Source organism: Palaemon carinicauda, chromosome 7, assembly GCF_036898095.1.
Source record: "Palaemon carinicauda isolate YSFRI2023 chromosome 7, ASM3689809v2, whole genome shotgun sequence".
NCBI lineage: Eukaryota > Metazoa > Arthropoda > Malacostraca > Decapoda > Palaemonidae > Palaemon > Palaemon carinicauda.
The window spans coordinates 83,298,315-83,318,208 of NC_090731.1; the positions used below are offsets into that span (position 1 = coordinate 83,298,315).

The 19,894-nt window shown below is 44.7% G+C and overlaps 1 protein-coding gene across 2 annotated transcripts in view; it reads right to left on the reverse strand.

Annotated features, from left to right (window-relative positions):
- The window catches only part of LOC137643950 (loricrin-like), a 150,038-nt gene that overhangs the window by 108,653 nt on the left and 21,491 nt on the right, over window positions 1-19,894 (reverse strand). For both annotated transcript variants that reach the window (XM_068376735.1, XM_068376736.1), the window contains exon 2: window positions 8,905-9,749. In XM_068376735.1, coding sequence (XP_068232836.1) covers window positions 8,905-9,678 — 774 coding nt within the window. In that variant the 5' untranslated portion in view covers window positions 9,679-9,749. The remainder of the gene's footprint in view (window positions 1-8,904; window positions 9,750-19,894) is intronic.

Here is a 19,894-nt window from a genome sequence, read left to right on the forward strand (position 1 = left end):
CCGTTACAGCCGGATTCTGAGACTTGGATACAAACTTGGAGAAAAACTGAGGGTTACCTGCCCCCATCTCCTTGAATGGGTGATGTTGTAAGAAAGACCAAGCAATTCACTGACCTTCTTAGCTGAAGCAAGGGTGAGAAAGAAAACCGTCTCGAATGTTCATAAGGAGCTCTTTTCAAGGATCATAGGACACGCACTACATTCCAAGACGATCTAATTTCCGACAGGTAGCAAGTAACCTCAAAACTCTGAATAAGAGACCATTCCGTTGAATTGAGGAGGATATGTTAACTCCATTCAATTCATATTGTTTTCTAATATTAGGGTCTGATAAGATTTCTGAAACTGCATACAAGGACACTGCTCCTGACCAGTTGTCCAGTCAGGAGAAAGGTTGGAATGTCAACATAAAAGGCCATCTCTAGGTTAGTTAGCTCAGCAGCAGAGAAAACAGCTACCAATTCATTAAACATTCCCAGCATTAGAGTTGCAACATTCGGGCCAAGGGGCAACGGGTTGTGATGAACACACAAACGCCACAGAAGTAGTGCGTACACATAACATATGAACACCTTGTGAACACCTGTGGGACTGTGGACAGGCCGAAGCACAGGATCTTGAACAGGTATATTCTCTCATTCAGGATGAATCTCAAGTACTTCCTTGAAGATGGATAGATTGGGATCTGTAAGTACACATCCTTCAGATCCAGTGTTTTCATGGAGTCCTTTGGTCTGACCGGACCTGCTGCCTCCAATCTTGAACGGAGTTTGTTGGACAGAGCTGTTCATTGCAAAGGACGGAGAATGTCCAAGGTTCGGCTCTTTGTCTCACCCATCTCTGCCACCAGCGCTGTAAGCATCATCCTACCAGTGGACGGGTAGGAGGAATGGCCGCCAAGAGGGAACGTGCATGTTTGCTTCCTCTGCCTCAAACACCTCTTCTAATAAGGGCTACTTGGGTCTTGCTTCTTGAAGGTGGACTGCTCAGGAACATTAGACCCTCTTATGGCCTTAGTGGTTAACCTTGAAAGCTCTCTGCGTCGGTGATACCGAGAGCGTGATGACATTGCCCTATGGAGAAGGGAGTTTTGACTCACCTTCCTCCAGTGTTCAGCAATTGCATTAATGCCTTCCACATTAAAAAGGGAAGGACCCTTCATCGGTGCGTTGTGAAGCTTGAGCGCTTCTCTAATTAGCACTTGCCTTTGCAATTTTGAAACAACAGAGCCTCGCCTTTCAAAAATCCAATTAGACCACTGGTTAACAATGTTGTGCGCGAGGAACTCTACTTTCACGGTACAGTGGTGGAAAGCAAAAAGGTGGACATTGCTTATCATTTCTGTTTGTCAGAGAAGTCCTCATTACAGAAGAGGTATTAAACTTAGTCCAACCAGTAGTCTATCCACGAAGTGGCCTGCAAAGAACACTGCAACCTGATCCACGCTCGCGGCCTCCACCGCTGAGAACGTCGCTAGTAGTGCTGACAGCTTCTCTAGGGTCATATTGTGAGTGAGAGCAAGAATGGCGAGATCTAATGGTAAAGGCTAGGGATCATCACCTATGATCTCATAGTACTTCCTCTGTAGGATATACAGATGAGGATGTAAGCGAGACGAGTTCACTGTCCTGAGGAAGTGAGATACTCGCTCCCCCACCCCAGGGCAAAGGTCCTTTTCTTGGCTCCCTTCAACCACCTAGACCAGGGCAAGACTACTCTAGTCTTGGTGAGTGTGTGGGATTCGTACAGGAGATCTAATACCGTATCCTTTCCCTCTGGATTGATTGATTGATTGATTGAAAGTTTTCTGGCATCCTGACATCTAAGGTCATTGATGCCGATAGCATTTACTATATATGAAAAATAAAAGAGAATTCAATTAAAACCATAAAAATTAAGAAGTCATTACAATAGTTAAATAGTTTTCAGAAGACCTGGTTCTAAAATAAATATAAAAATTCCGCTCGCATAGTAGGACACATCATGTCCAAGAATCTTGGCAAGGATGAACCTGCCATCCTCACCTCGAGCCTCAAACAGATATCTATTTCTCAAGTTAGTAAAATTAGGGCATTCGGTCAACAAATGCCTCACTTTTAAAGGTACTAAACAGTCCTCGCAATACGGTTGGTGTTGGCCCTTCAGCAGAAACTCGTGTGTCAACGTGTGTGACCAATACGGAGACGACAAAGAGTCGTCTCCTATTTTCGGGGTATCATGTTATACCTCCAAGGTGATAATATTTGTTACTTCCCTCATTTTATTGCCATCTTGACTATCCCAGTGTTGTTGCCATTTATCACAAACCAATTTCTTGATGTAAGATAGGAAATCATTACAGGGAATGGGATACCTCCTTGGTAGCAACTCGGATGCCACATTCTTCGCCAGTAAATCTGCCTTCTCATTCCCAGACACACCTACATGTGCTGGAACCCAACAAAATCGAACTGTTATACCTCTCCGTCCAATAATAAAAAGCCATTCTAAAATCTTTAAAACTAGAGGGTTACTAGAATTAAAAACTTCTAAAGCTTGAAGAACACTCCTTGCATTACTAAAAATTGTAAAATTACCCTCCTTTTCCCAAGCTATTTTCTCAATAGCGGTTAATATGCCATACAGTTCGGCAGTAAATATGGAAGCTGTTAGAGGAAGTGCACCTCTACAATTAAAATCATTACTATGTCCTCCAAATCCAACGCCAGCATCAGATTTGGAGCCATCAGTATATATAAAAGTCGATCCCCTATGTTCTTCAACATGTTCCATAAAAAGAGACCTGGATTCTAAGTCAGTCATATTCTTCTTAACTCCAATAAAGTATCTACAAAAAGATGTCGGGTTATTTCCATGGAGGCGTTGATGATACCTTGAATGGAAGCACCTTAATTCTAATTATATCCAGATTGTTTAATAATTGTTTAACCCGAAACCCAAAAGGTTGAGGAGATTTTGGGTGTAACTCAAATTAGGTTGAGTGCCTTACAAGGCTTGCAGTTTGAAAGGCTGAAGAATTAGGGAGTCTTTGCAATCTAAACCAATACCGAATAATAGAGGACATTCGGTAAAGGTCTAGAGGCAACTCCCCAGCATCAACAAGGAGACTTGGAATAGGTGAGGCTCTAAACACTCCTGTGTACTATCTAATACCAGCATGATGTATAGAATCTAATATTTTTAACCGGCTTGGGGTTGCTGAGGAGTATATTTCACAACCATAACTAATTTTGGAAAAAATCAAGGCCTTGTATAATTTCAAAATTGTATTGCAGTCTGCCCCCATGATGTATGGGACAATACTTTTAAAAAATTCATAGCTTCAAGACATTTAGCTTTTAATGCTTTTAAGTGAGAAACCCATGTAAGCTTACAATCAAATATCAACCCTAAAAATTTAGCTTCACTTGCACATGGGATCCTTTGACCTTTGATGTATATATCCGGGTCTGGATGTACTCCCCGGATACGACAGAAATGAACAATTGTAGTTTTACTTGTCGAGAACTTAAATCCACTCATATCAGGCCAATGGATAATTTTATCAATAGAGAGTTGTATTTTTCTCTCAACCATTGCCATTCTAGTCCCAGCAAATGATATGGAGAGATTATCTACAAATAATGTTGCGAGAACATCCCGGGGAATGACTGAGGATATCCCATTAATTGCTAATGCAAAAAGGGTTACACTCAGCACACTACCCTGAGGAACTCCTTCCTGGCATTTACTCTGTGATAGAGCTTCCCCAACTCTCACTTGGAAAACTCTATGTGAAAGAAATGATTGAATGAATAGTGGTAGCTCTCCTCTTAACCTTAACTCATGGATTCTTTTAAGTATACCATATCTCCATGTGGTATCATATGCCTTTTCAAGATAAAAAAAGACTGTCACATGGTGCTGTTTGGAAGCCAACGCTTCACAAATGGAGGACTCAAGTTGTATCAGCACATCGGTCGAGTGCATTTTTCTGAATCCACATTGAATGGGTGATAAAATACCCTTCTTTTCAAGGTACCACATCAGTCTTACATTGACCATCTTTTCCATGATTTTGCACAAACAAGATGTCACTGCAATTGGCCTATAATTTGCTTTTAAAAGCTCGTCCTTACCGGGTTTTAAAAAGGCTAGAATAATGGCTAGTTCCCAAACACTTGGATAACTATGATCATGCCATATTCTATTAAAATTGCTTAAAATAAATAACTGTATTAAAATGTACGTGTTTAATCATTGCATATGGAATTCCATCGGGTCCAGGGGCTGTATTGTTACACGTAGCAAGAGCAGAATCAAATTCTCTTTCAGTAAAAGGAGAATTATATGACTCTTGCTTTCTTGTTGCAAAATTTAAAACTTTCTTTTCTTCAATGCTCCTATACTCGTGACCAGGAGCTGCTTCACACTTGCACGATACATTTGAAAAATGATCAGCCAGGGCATTGCTAACTTTAGTTCCTCCAGTCATATACTGGTAATTTACCTTTAACACTGGTGGTGGGTTTGGGGTGAATTTGCCTGCTATCTTTTTTACTTTCCTCCACACAGATGAAGTTGGTGTTCTACTGTTAATGGAGGAAACAAATGACATCCAAGACTGGCGCCTAGCTTCTTTCATGGCACGACGGAACTGTGCTCTACATTTCTTGTATATGACCAAATTCTCCTCAGTACGGCGCATGCGCAATCGAGTTAAAGACTTTCTTGTGGCTCTGTGCAGGGCAGTTAGTTCAGATGACCACCAGGGGACTGGTCGTCGTCTGAATATCCCTGTTGTTTTGGGAATGGAATTTACTCCTGCTGTATGAAGAGTTCCATCGAGTAAGTCTATGGCATCATCAACTTTCAAACTGTTCTGCATTTCCTTCAATTTCCCTTAGCTCCCGAAATCTACCCCAGTCCGCCTTATCCAGATTCCATCAAGGCGATCTCTGTAAAGGTGGACCATTGTTGGTGTTTATAATGATTGGTGCATGATCACTAGTATGCCAATCATCTAATGTTCTCCAATTAAAATCGTGAAGACAGTTAGAGCTTGCAACTGATAGGTCAATGCAGGACAAGGTACCTGTCTGTACATGAAAATGTGTGGGCTCTCCTGTATTGAGGAGTCCGACATCTTCATTCTCCAAAATTGATGATATATTACCCCTTGCATTTGCCAAAACATCACCCCATAAAGGATGTCTACAATTAAGATCTCCTAGTAAGAGAAAGGGTTGTGGGAGTTGTTTAATCACTTCTAATATATTATCATATGAGATGTTATCATTTGGAGGCAAGTAAAGAGAACAGATTGTGTATTTTCTCCCTATATCAATCTGTACAGCCATTGCCTGCAGAGGGGTACAGATAGACAAAGATATTTGGGGAACATCTCGACGAACGTATATAAGACTTGCCCCATGGCTCCCTGCTCGTTGATCATATGGTGTCCTATAGCTAACATACTCTCGAGGACAAGGAGTATTACCATCGAGCTTGCTTTCTTGTAGACATACTGTTATAGGGGAGTACTCACGTATGAGGAGCTTAATTTGTTCATATTTCACCCTTAAACCCTGGCAATTCCATTGCAGAATGGAGGAAAAAACTATGGTTTATTTTTTGGAAGACACATTAGATGAAGTCTTCCCATTGGCAATATTTGATCTAACAATATTTCCCAGAGGTAACTCTAGAGAGGAACTTGATATAGTGGGTTTTGTGTTTCTCTTTTTCTTTGTGTCCTTTTGATCTAATTGTTGAGGAGGATGGTGGACCTCAACTTGAATTTCTGATTGGTTCAATTTACCTTTTAGTTGATCAGAAACATCAGCAGACAAGATATCATATTTATTTGAAGTCGTGACTTTAATGTTTCTTATGGTAGGAGGCGAGAGAGATGGAGGTCTCCCCTTTTTCGATTAAAAGGTTATCTGTCAGGTTTTTGCACCTTCCCCACTACAGGGTCACCAGGTAAATTGGTTTCAAGTGGAACCTCCATCAGATCAGGCAAGGACACGGCCTGTGAGAGGTTTGTACTATTGTTTAAAATCGGAGTACTTGGCTTTTGAATAATTTTCAGATCTTTAAGTATCAGTTTTGATTTTTCTACAATTTCTTGATTTAGATTTTCGATGGGACACTCAACCTCTTTAACTACTTTCATTTGTTTCTTTATCTTAGAAGTAGAGATATAATTTTTGTCTGTGTGGTTTGGCAAGTTTTTCTTCAGAACCATTGAAAAACGTTGCCCTGGGCTCATTTGCTTTTCAAGAGCTCTTTTACAAGCCTCTTTAAAAGTAACCCTTTCCATGGTCCTAATGGCCTGATTTTCTTTTTCAAAAATAAACTTTACACAGCTTTCAGATGTAGCTGGGTGTGCTTCCCCAAAATGTATGCAATTAGGGTTTTCTATGCATACTCCATGACTACTTTTTCCACAGTTGGCTTATTGTTTAGTTTTTCCTTACATTTATGGCTTAAATGGCCATACATTTGGCAATGATAACATCGCTATGGTGAAGGGATATATGGTTTTACCTTCAAAGATAGCCAACCAGCTTTTATAACATTTGGTAATCGGCATTGATTAAATGTTATAATCAGAGTAGCAAGAGGGATATTTTGTTCTCCAACTCTCTTTCTCATTCTGACTACTTTAACTACTCCTTGATTTTTCAGTTCATCCTCAATTTCTTTTTCCACTATATCCAACAATTCTGGAGCATATATATATCAAACCTCTACTCTGGTTGAAAGTAGGGTGCGAAACGCATTTTACGCTATGACCATTCAATGTTGTAAGTGTTTTTAACCTTTCACCTTGTAATGGGGACAGTGTCTCTATCAAGAGACTTCCATTTCCCTGGGGTAGAATTTTTGGCTGCCCTCCACATAAAGTAACTATTTCCCTATTAGCTTTAAAAACATTTATACGCTCATTTCTTCCGTTTTCAAATTCCAAGATAAAAAAAATTTTATAATTCACTATTTCATAGTGACCAGGTAATACTTCTCCTTTTCTATATCTTTCTGTACTGTCATCATTTTTCACTCTCTCTTTCTTATTCTCTAGCGTTTTATTATTCACATGACGTGAATAATGTTCCAACGTTACAATGTTAGAACCCGAGTTGGAGCTGTCTGTACCGAGGTCCATGTTTGTATTTTCCAGGTCGTCAACAAAGGGGTGGGTTTTTTTGTTATGAGCAAGCCGGGTTATCCACCTCTTATCGGAGGATGTCAGTCCTATCCCATGTGGCCTAACACGAGAAGAGGCTTCAGCGGGGACCAGTCCTCTATTAGAGAGGGGCTGCCTCTCTTAAGGTGGGCGTACACTGGTCAGCGGGGGTAGTTAGCCCCTCCCACCGTCGACTCCAATGCCTGGCGTCACCCATTACCCGCAAATATGGGCGACTTAAAACAGGATCACAGAAGCCCGTCTCTTAACAGACTTGGTCTGCACCCAATGGGGTCTGCCAGAGGGTGATGGCGTCTAAATTGGCACAGGTTGAGATGGAATGCAGTCCATCCCACACTGTGCCAAATCCAAAGCAGCATCCAAAGTATAATCGAATATGCCAAAGTCGTCAACAATATCGAGCCCAAAAGGAAGAGATGGGAGAAAAAAGAAATAATCAAAAGTAAAAGAGAAAGTGCTGACTGATTTAGTTGGATCGACAGCTGGGCACCGAGGTCCAGTGGGAAGTAGTTCCCACTGTTCATTAGAGCCCAGCTGCTAATCCCTAAGCCCCATCCTCATCAAGGCTTCAGCATCTGGGGGGGTTTCCCTCTGGAGTGACATAGGAAGGGTCACCCAATAAGTTGATCTTCCTTATGCAAGAAAGTACTTACAAGAAGGCATGATCAGACTCCTGCTCTAAAGGCAATATCTTTGGACTGGCGGACATGGGCAGCACATCATCAAAATGGTCAGATCTCTCATCAAGGGGATCATTAACAGGGGCTCACAGCCATCGGAGCTCAAGCTGGGCCAAGGTTATCAACTACATCCCTAGCAGGGGCTTGAGAACTAGATGGGAGGCTACGCTCCTCTGGTCTAATTGAGGCTTGTAGAGAAGCACAAATGCCCTTCCAAGGATCTGGAGCCTCGGGTTTCAAGGTCCAGCTCATAGGAAAGGTCTTCATTTCCTTCCTCTATCGGGGCTTGACTATGAAGGCATCAATGAATGATGAAGACTCCTTCCTCCGGGCCTACGCCAGTTGTGAAACCTGCGGGGGAACGGAGGATGACGCAGCTGGCTAGGGGGAGGAGCAGATGGTTTATTATGGACAATTTCTATTGGAGATAGATGGTAACTGTCCATGAACAAGATCTCAAGCCCCTGCTGGTTCTTGGGTGCAGAGTATCACCTGGGGAAGGCATGACCTGCCGTTACTTTCTTCTCTTCTTAAGCTGCTTAACTAGGACGATACCCAATCTTTCCAATTCAGGATCGAGACAAGAGTGAGAGGTCTTGAATCCAGGTATTTCTCAAAAAGAGCACAAGAAGCTGTCTCCTGAGCAAACATAAAAGGTGCCACAAGGGAGACCATCAATGCCAGGACAAATCTGCTTCTCATCGATCCTCCAAAACATTAATACTACTGAAAAAAAAGATAAATGAAGTAAATAGCTAGTTTATTTAAAAACAAAAGTGATTTCATATAACCGGTGAGTGTGAGAACAGTGGTTGGTCTACCCTTCGCTTCAACTGACCAACCGCCCCAAAACCTTGCGGTGCGCTTTTATACCTGGCTAAAAAGTTTATAGATAGTTTCAGCTTTTGCTGATGTAATATATCCATAGTAAAGGGCGAAAGGGGCGTACTATGTTGGAACAAATTTGCTCTCATGTCATAAAGCAAATTAGCAACAACAAAATAAATAAAAAAACCTCATTAAAAAACTTACTTTTCTAGGAGGCTTGCTTGATGGAAGTTTGCGTTTAGTCTTGTAATCTGATCGTGGTCCCCCTCTTATAAGTCCCCTGCCCCTCCTCATCCCACCCCTTATTCTTCTAACAGCAGTCACTCCCCTAAAACCTCTAGAAGATGGGTAACCCGAAGAGTATCCACGACCTCCTCTGATGGAACCTCTACCTCTTGAAAAATCATTTGTGTACTTTTGTATCCCACCCCTTCCACCTCTGAATCCCCCGCCTCTACTCTGCATTGAACTGCCTCTGCTCCCCATGTATCCACCACGTCCCATATCATAACCTCCCTCATAACTTCCTCTGCCACCTTTGAAACCACCACGACCACCGCCACTTATATATCCATCACGACTTGAAAAACTACTACGGCCACTGTCATAACTCCCTCTTCCCCTACTTCGGCCTCTTGACATCCCTCGACTATCATACCCACTGTTACTTGAGTAACCTCCCATTCCACTATTGTAATCATATCCCCCACCGCCTCCGTAATTTCCCCCACCACCACCACCATATCCTCTACCTCGCCTCATTCCTCCCCTACTTCTACTGGAACTGTAATCATCAACTGATCCTCCATATCCCCCTCCCCTTGATCCACCTTTGTATCCTCCCCTGTAACTACCTGAGCTTTCATAGCCACCACCACCCCTATTTCCCCTATATGAGGTCCGAATGCCACTGCTTCTGGAGCGTCTTGAGCTTCTTCCACCTCTGTAACCACCTCTCGACCCATCTGACCAGTCCATTTTGGTGGTGAGACAGATCTATTGTAACAGCTTGACAACTTGCAAAATGACTTTTATTAAAGATGACAACCCTGAAACAAAAAAAAAAAGTTAGATAAGAAAAATAATTTGGTCTTAGTTAAAAAAATCAGTCTTCAATCATTTAATGTGAAGCAAAATCATAAATTATTATTTCAATCAATTTGCATTCTTCCAATCCATACAAACCTAGGACCTTTATGGACAAGTATGACTTCAACAAGACTGGAAACAGCCATTAAACGGATTTTGAGCGAAGCGAAAAATCTATTTTTGGGTGAGATAGCTATGACGTCCTGATGGAAGGTTCCTTCAGTAGCTTCCTAGGGTATATTTAACTACAGTGGATATTCACAGAGAATTAAACTAAAGGTTATCACACAATTCTAACTTCTGGTGCGAGTACCCTAAAGGTTTCCCTCTAGGATATCGTATATCAACAGGGGACGCATGTATTAACACGCCACATAGCTATCTACACCCCATATAGAGTTAACACTTCGATATGGAAAGGTGGCTGAGTAACTGAGGAGCCGTTCCACAGTTACTCGCATCCGTGGCTGCTTTTGGTACTCAAGACGTAAACAAACGGGCGCCATTGCTAAATGACGTCACGTCCGTCCTCATCCTGAGCTCAGCTTCTGCTAATCTCCATGATACAGCAGGTCAGGGAGGGGCCTGAAAGGCTGAACTAGAATAGACGGGAGGGTCCATCAGGACGTCATGGCTATCTCACCCAAAAATAGATTTTTCGCTTCGCTCAAAATCCGCTTTTTCGGCTCTAGCCATGACGTCCTGATGGAAGTGTACCAGAGAATTAATGTATCGTGGAATTTTTCCCCTTTTTAATCCAAGTGCCAAGGGCTTCGAACAGTATTATAGAACATGTCCTTACCAGAGATTCTATGATGAACTAGCTTCCTGCCCGCCTGGCAGGGAAGTCCTGGTGGACAATAGGAACATCTCGAAGCGATCATTGAAGAGCTACTCACCCTGCGGAGAGTTCAGACTGGACTCGGAGACAAGACGAAGGTTAATATTCGGGTAGGAATATTATCAAGCATAGATAAGTAAATAACATTTACTACTCCCCCTGGAGGAGAGATCGATCTGGTCTCGGAGACAGGACAAAGGTTAATATTCGAATAGGAATATTATCAAGGCATGAGTGAGCATATAACATAATTACTTATATTATTCTTCTCGTTCTTCAGGGAAAAGGGGTAAATGAAACTGTAACAATCGTATATTTCTTGATAAAGAATAGGAGCGAAGAGAGACGCACATGGAATAAAATAGACATTTTATTTCTAAGATTGCAGATCATTATGGCAGTAATTACAATAATGAATATAGAGTTTATTTACAATAATAAAGGAATAATGTACATAGAAAATAAAGACTTTAATCTTGATTCTGAAAAGAAAATTTACTTTTTAGAAACACAAGTTCCAGAGGAACGCCAGTCTTTTTCAAAGAAAACACATCATGCCCTAGGGCATGTGGCACTCATGTAAAGTCTATGACATTTCACCTTGGTAAGAACAGTCTATTAGAAACACTAAGTGTCCATTAAATCACTATGTATCACAAAAGGGTCAACACAGGCACCCGTAGAGTTAAAGTCCCAAGTAACTCACTGTTCTATGCAGAGTTAAACAGCAGGTTTCATAACACTACCTGTGGCTACCACGAAATGCTTTACTTCGTGGACTTGTTTTGCGTAGTGCTTGAAGAAAACACGCGATGATTTCCAGCCTGTAAAGCTCTTGAGGCTTTCGAAATCCATACTCTGGAAGAAGTTCAGAGAAGAAGCGACTTTTCTAGGATCGTGACCTGTGGGTGTACTTGTCCAGGGACCAGGAGATAGGTTTTGGTGGGGGTGCTGGGCGTAGTCTAGCGCATGCCTTTGGCAGTTTATTGAAGATATCACTGGACAGATCAATCTGGAAGGCGTATAGGAGTGGTCTGGTCAAGGCCGATTTGCAGGTGGAAATCGTGTTGGCCGCTAAGCCTAATCCATGAAGGTGAATGAAGAAGGACATACAAAAATCAATGGTGATTTCCGTAGGATTTTTTGCCTTGACGAAAGAGACCCACTTTCTCCAGGAAGATTCGTATTGCCGTCTGGTAGATTCAGTCTTGTATTCCTCAAGGAAGTCTAAGCTTTTCTTCGAGATCCCAAACCTTTTCTTTGCGGCTAAGGAGAGAAAATCATGAGATGAAGGTCCCTGACTTTCAGTGATGAAGCGAAGACAGTCGACTTCTGTACTTGTTGAGAGAGAACTGGACCCAGTAGGGGAATCAGCGTGGGCTGCAGCTCCAGGACCAGGGGGTACCAATTGCTCCGGGGCCACTTGGGAGCCACTAGGGCCGCTGTCCCTTTGAAGGTTCTCAGTTTGGAGAAGACTTTCAGCAGAAGGTTGGGAGGGGGGAACAGGTATATCCTGGACCATCTGTTCCAATCCAGTGACATGGCATCCACTGCTTCTGCCTTGGGGTCCTCGTACGGGTCACATATCGAGGAAGTTGATTGTTGTCGCTCGTCTCGAAGAGATCGATCTGAAGTTACGGGACTTGGTGAGAGATGAAGGAGAATGACCTTGCGTCTAGGGACCATTCCGACTCTATTGGGCTTGTCCTCCATAGAGCGTCCGCCGTCACGTTGTGGAATCCTTGTAGGTGAACTGCAGACAGGTGCCATTTCTTCCTTTCTGCCAAACGAAAGATCGGAAGAAGTACCTGATTTATCTGGGGCGATCTCGAGCCCTGACGATTGAGACATCTGACTACCACCGAGTTGTCCAGAGTCAGACAAATGTGGATCGAGGGAGGCGGGGAGAGTTTCTTCAGGGTGAGAAGAACCGCCATGGCCTCCAAGATGTTGATGTGAAACATCTTGAATAGGGGAGACCATGTTCCTTGAACCTGTTGTTGGTGGGAGTGACCTCCCCAACCCTCCAGTGAAGCGTCCGTGTGGATGTTGATCGATGGAGGCGGGTGTTGAAGAGGGATGGACCTTTTCAGGGCCTTTGCCTCTGACCACGGCTTTAAGAGTAAGCGAAATCTGTTTGGAAGCTGTCTCTTGAGGTCTCTTCGAGCGATGGATGCGAAACGTCTCCAGACTCCCGCGGCATCCTTTAGCTGTGCGCGAAGCACTGGTTTGTCACAGAGGCGAACTGTAGAGAGCCGAGGACTTGTTCCTGCTGTCGTCTTGAGATCCGGTTGGATTTTAGAAGCCTTCTGACAGACCCTGCTATTTCCTTCCTTTTCTTCTGTGGGATGGAAAGGCGGTGTGACTGAAGATCCTAATGGATTCCCAACCATTGGAACTTCTGAGCTGGAGAGAGGCGAGATTTCTCGGCATTTATCTTGAAGCCCAGATGCTCTAGGAACTGGGTGACTTTGTTGCAGGCTCTCACACAATCTTCGGGCAATGTCGACCAGACTAGCCAGTCGTCTAGGTAGGCCATCACTTGGACGCCCTGAAGACGTAGCTGTTGGACGATTGCGTCTGCCAGCTTGGTGAAGATCCGTGGAGCCACGTTGAGCCCGAAGGGCATGGCCCTGAAGGCGTAACTTTTCCTTTGGAGTCGAAATCCTAGGTAGGAAGAAGCGTAATGATTCATTGGGATGTGCCAGTAGGCATCCGCCAGGTCTATGGAGACCGTGTAGGCCCTTTGAGGCAGAAGGGTCCTTATTTGTTGCAGAGTAAGCATCTTGAATTTGTTGTTCGCAATGAACTTGTTGAGGGGGGATAAGTCTAGAATGACTCTGAGTTTGTCTGAGTCTTTCTTGGGAACACGAAAGAGTCTCCCTTGGAACCTGGTTGACTTTACCCTCCTGATCACCTTCTTGTTCAAGAGTTCCAGGACATATTCTTTCAGGAGGGGGGTTGACTGTTGGAAGAATTGCTGGAAGGATGGGGGTGGTTGAGTCCAGCTCCAGCCCAGTCCCTTCTTGACGATGCTGTGTGCCCAGGGATCGAAGGTCCAACGATCCTGGAATTGGCGGAGTCTTCCTCCCACCGGAAGCACTTCATTGCTTCTGGTGTCCCGAGGGTTTGCCACCTCGGCCGCTAGCTCCCCTTCCTCCTCTGCCTCTGGAGGGACGGCGATAAGAATCTCTGCCGGAACCTCTGCCTGAGCCCCTACCTCTGGGACGAAAGGTAGTCAAGTGTTGCTCGTATGCAGGGGTGAAGACCGGCGACTGCGACACCACCGGCTGGGGGACCAACTGAAAGGTCTGTTGCGGCTGAGTGGCCACTTGGGGAGTAGCGGGACCCGGAAACTGTCTCGGTTGACGTTGCTGGGGTCTGGGCTTCGAGGATTTCCTCTTAGGCTGAGGGCCATCATCCTGAGAGGACTTCCTCTTTCGGGACATGCCCCACTTATAGAGAAGGTTCCTATTCTCCATGGCAGCTTTGTCCGCTATCTCTTTCACCAAGGTAGACGGGAAGAGATGCTTGCCCCAGATATTGGAGGAAATCAGTCTCCGGGGTTCATGTTTCACCGTTGCGCTGGCGAACACGAATTCTCGACAGGCTCTGCGAGCCCTAGCAAAGCTATATAGGTCCTTGGTTACAGTCGCCAGGTGCGACCTAGCAAGGACCATGTAAAAGTCTGGGACTCTGGTATCCCCGGCCATGAGTTCGAGCTGTACCTGATGGGACAGCGAAGCGGCGAGTCTCTCCTTCGTATTCTGTTCCCTACGAAGGAGGTGGTCGTTCAGCCTTGGGAGGACCTCATTGAATTGACGACCGGCCACATCAGGTTCCAGTTTCCCTACCGTGAAGGTCGACTGGATGTCTTTCCAGTGCCTATCATCGGGGGGGAAGAGTAATGGAGAAGGGCCTGCACTCCTCCAGTGCAGGACAAGGTTTCCCTTCCTCCACTGCCTTTATGACCGCTGTGAAGGCCTTTTCGATGAAGGGGAATGTCGCAGAATTTAGCGCAACGAAGGTTGGATGCTTCTTACTAAGCGCTGGCATCTTGGAGTTAGTGAAACCCCGAATCTTCACTGCCTGAGCTAACATAGCTTGGGCCTTCGAGAGATCGAACACGATTACTTCTTTTGGTTCGGTCTCTTCCTTTGAGGCTGGTTCGGACCTGAGTCGGACGTAACAGTCCGGATAAGCCTCGAAATTTGGGAAGAACTCCACTTCTTCCAACAAAATAGAGCCAAACCTTTCACTGATATAAATCTTGCCAATTTTAATTGGCATATGCTCGGCGTATCTCCATGGGTTAGCTTCCGAGCAGGTGGGGAGGTCCTTAACCGAAATCTTTTTCGGTTGTTTGAAGCCGACGAGAGTTGTCCGGAATTGCTCCCGAGTCTCGCGCAGCTTCTTGTCCATGAGGGCTTCAAGCATTTTGAAGACCTCTTGAGTGGCCGATGGAAGAGGGTCCGGGGTGGCAGAAGTCGAAGGAACAGGTTCCACGGACGGTGCAGGAGTTGCTGGGGGAGCAGGAGCGACCTCGGTCTCTGAAGTATTCCACCTGATCTTCCTCATAGTCGAGCTCCTTGCCCATGAGGTTCTTCTCCGTCTCTTCAGACACATCCGACATACGTTCCACGTTGTCGGAATCAAGATGGCACTCACGCATGGACTGTGCCATGACTACGTCAGGTTCAACCACGATCTGGACGGTGGGGATCTGATCACGGGGGACCACTGAGTCTTTCAATGCTTTTGGGAAAAGCAAGGCCCTCAAGTCTTCGTTGGGAAGGTACGGTCCAGTGGCGTTCTTCTGGAAGCCACGCACCCATTTGCGTAGCTTCTCCCTAGCAATGTCCCATGCCTCCGCAGTAGGAGGATCGTCGAACGCCTCAAGGAGAAGACTTTTGCAGACTGTACAATTCTGCGGGTCCCAAAACTTCAAGTCGCCTTTCTTGGCGGCGCAGGGGGCGTGGGTCCGGCACGCCTTGTGCCCGTAGAAGTCCGGGCGCTTTACCCCGCAGAAGTTGCTCTCACACTTCAAATACTCCTCCTGTAAAAGAAAGAGATCATGAGTACATGGAAGGCATAAAAATTACTTACATTACTCTAAAATTAAGAATAACTTAATCTAAAGTTAAGAATAACTTAATTATAAGAACATATTAATGTTTTAAGATTGATGAGCGGGAAAGGAAGTAGATAGACACATACTTGTGAATCGCGCCCAGCCGGTTACCGTAACCTTATCCGTAGGCAATTCCTTTGTACCTGAAGGTCACAAGGGGGGAAATCTGTATGGATGAGCCAAGCTAGGCTTTTAACAGGAATTGTCCACAGAGTGTACTAGGGTCTGAGACCACTCAGAGCCCTGGGGGAGAGGGGAAATAGGATAAACCCTTAGTAATATGTAGGTTCCGTCAATCGACTGCACTGAGATACACAGAGTATGCTGGAATTATTGTAATGTGCAATCAAACAGCATAGCCACTATCTTTGGATGGTAAGACAATACCTATATGGAAGTGGCCAAGCTATCTGGCTGCAACATATTGACTGTCGGCATGTTGCCAGCAGCCAGGGAAGGGGTACATGTCCCTTAACGGCTCATGAGGGTGCCGGCAGACCGACGGCACACCGGAGGCCGGTCCTGCAGGGTGGAAGGCATCAAGGCAGACACACTGAGTATCTTATATGGATAGAACCACGGTGGCGACCGCCGGCACAGAGGCGGGTCGTCGGCAGGGGCGGCGGCTCCGGCAGCCGAAGGCTGACGGCATGGTGAGCCTTGGATCAATTCATAAGAAAGATAAGATATGGTTGAATACCTAGATTGCCGGCATGCGGGTGGCAGACTCCAAAGTCAGCCAGATGTTACTAGATAAAATTGAGGGGTGGGACGTCGGCGGTACGTCGACGGAAGGCAGCAGCCTCCGGTACACGGAAGGCTGACGTCTTATGGGGGGAAGGCATCTTATGAATGAAGGTCACCTGAGGTAGTGGCGGTTATCGCCGGCAGTAGAGACGGCAAGGGACCGGCACCAAGATAGAAAGAGAGAAAGGTAAGGAAGGATGGAAGGGGTAAAATCCTATACCCCTCCGGAGAGAGTGCACTCACGATAGGAGTGGATACTCCTAACATCCAGTGGCAGGGCACCGGCAGGCGGCCGGTTGCCTGTGGTAACCCAAGGGAGGAATAGAGGGCACTCAAGAGGGGGGAATCCCCCGCCGGCAACCACCCCCATAGAACGCTATGAAGGGTATGTGTACCAGAGCAGCCAGCTCAGCAGGAGAACAATGTTAGTCCTACCACTCCACCCAAGGGAGGAGTTGTAGGACTAAGGACAGAGGTGTGTAGGCAGGCCTACACCAAAGGGATAGGTGGGGAGGGAGAAGAAGGGGTCTTTCTAACGAGGAGACTCTGCATGAGAACGGCCACCAAGGTAAGGGAGGACGCTCCCTAACCTAGGATAGGTAGCCTATATCAAGTACAGTACTAATGTACAGTCCCAAACTATAATAATACAGAGTCTACCCCCAGAACTTAACCTAGAATAGAAGGACTAACTCCTAGGCTAGGCAAGCCTGAAAGACACATTGCTAGTTACAGGGAGGACGGAGTAACCCAACCAAGTGCAACTGGGGAAGGGCAGGGCCCTTCCTAGGGTCTCAGGCACGACCCTAAGGGGGGTTCATTCCCCTAGGGTAGGCAGAGAAGCGATAAATACTCTGATTGTAGACGAGATTTCCCTATATAGAAGGGAAAGCAAGTCTACCCGGAGGGAATGCCCGCAGGCAGGGGGAATAGGGAACATATAAGGGTTCCTACATTAGGTTAGAAGGGGTTGATACACAATCAACACGGTCCCTTATATGGTCCCCGAAGGCGAAAACACTTACATCACAGTAAATAGTATGTTTAATAATGCCACCATCTTCATAACTTAACTTAAGAAGACTAATATATATCATGCATGAAAACAAGCACTAGGCTGTCCAGCCTAGGGGCTAAGCTAGTGATCTAGTATGGGGTCGAACGGCGACCGAGACTGATAAGCGCTAAAACACGATATAATGATTCCCTAGCTATGAAGACTAAATAACTAATAATATTAATTAGTTAAATGACCGGAGAAGGCTGTTCTGGCTAACTAAATAAAGCATGCAACATGAACAGCGGCGCCGTAAAATGGCGCGTCCGGTATCGGCACAGCTCTGCCACAAAACACAATATTTTACGAAAAGTAGAAGTTACTTTACGGCCAGAGCTTATTTAAACAATACTGGGACCTGGTACTCAGAAGAAGGCGAGGCTGAAGGTAGCGACTTAACGGCGATGTAAGCTGATAAAGAAATCACTTGGGAAAAATCCGACTTAGCGAAGAAACTACAGACGAAAGGATGAGGACGGACGTGACGTCATTTAGTAATGGCGCCCGTTTGTTTACATCTCGAGTACCAAAAGTAGCCACGGATGAGTGTAACTGTGGAACGGCTCCTCAGTTACTCAGCCACCTTTCCATATCGAAGTGTTAACTCTATATGGGGTGTAGATAGCTATGTGACGTGTTAATACATGCGTCCCCTGTTGATATACGATATCCTAAAGGGAAACTTTTAGGGTACTCGCACCAGAAGTTAAAATTGTGTGATAACCTTTAGTTTAATTCTCTGGGAATATCCACTGTAGTTAAATATACCCTAGGAAGCTACTGAAGGAACCTTCCATCAGGACGTCATGGCTTGAGCCCAAAAAGCTTTTTATAAGGTAAACACAGCTGGCTTCTGGGTGGGAGGGGGGGGGATGTCCACCCACCCAACAGGTAGTGCTACCTGCACTTTGGCCTTTAACCTAGGACTTGTGGGTTGGTTGAGGCAAGTAGTGGAACTTAAAAGTTTCAGGTTTGTATGGTTAGAAAAAAGGCACATTGATTAAAAACTTGGTGATGTATTCCTATGAAAAATACATACCTTCAATCTTTAAATAAGAGACTTATACTAAGGAGGAATGTTATTGGTATGAGAATGAGGGGAGGGTGTGGTAATCATCCTGGACTTCCTTACACTGTGTCAGTGTCGCTTGCTCAACGTCTAGACGGGCATAATTCTACGCGCGACAGCCATATCAAGGAAAATCGACTTCAATATCCCCAATCCCTTCACTAACCCTCAGTGTAGAGCCTTACCTTATATTGCCTTATTCTATGTTTGGGTTCCCCCCGGTCCCTCAGTGTGAGGCCCCTTGTATATCCACCAGAGAGTTGCTAATGCATATTCTGGTGTATTTTGCATCTTCCCGGCTTGGATGGTCTGGGATGCATTTTAGGTATTTATCGAGCTTATTCTTAAACACATCTAGGCTATGCTCACTCCTGATACGTTTCTTAGATGAGCTGGCAGCGCATTACATAGTCACTGCATTATCGATGCTGGTGCATAGTGGATTAATGTCCTGAGTGCCTTCCTTAGTATTCCTGGTATAGTTTTGGGCACTATTAATCTACCTCGGCTTGCTCTTTCAGATATTTTTAACTCCATGATGTTTTCAGTAATTCCTTCTATTTGCTTCCACGCTTGTATTATCATGTAGCGTTCTCTTCTCCTTTCTAGACTGTACAAGTTTAAAAATTGCAGTCTTTCCCAGTAGTCAAGGTCCTTAACTTATTCTATTCTAGCAGTAAAGGACCTTTGTACACTCTATTTGTGCAATATCCTTTTGGTAGTGTGGGTACCATATCACATTGCAGTACTCGAGTGTACAACGTACATAAGTTTTGTAAAGCATAATCATGTGTTCAGCTTTTCTTGTTTCAAAGTGTCTGAATAGCACTCCCATTTTTGCTTTACATTTAGCTAACAGTGTTGCTATTTGGTCGTTGCATAACATATTCCTATTTAACATTACACCAAGGTCTTTAATTGCTTCCTTGTTTGTGATTGTCTCGTTATTAGGTCCCCTGTATGCATATACCATTCCTTCTCTGTTTCCATAATTTATTGACTCAAATTTATCGGAGTTAAATACCATTCTATTTATCTCCCCCCATTCATATATTTTGTTTAGATCTCTTTGTAATGAATTCCTATCTTCATCACAAGTAATTTCTCTACTTATTCTTGTGTCATCGGCGAAACTTCTCACTACAGTCTTTAACAATACAGTCTACTGTATGTCTGAGATCATAATAAAAAACAGCAGTGCAGCTAATACCATACCCAGTGGCATGCCAGATATTACCCGAGCTTCATCTGATTTCTCGT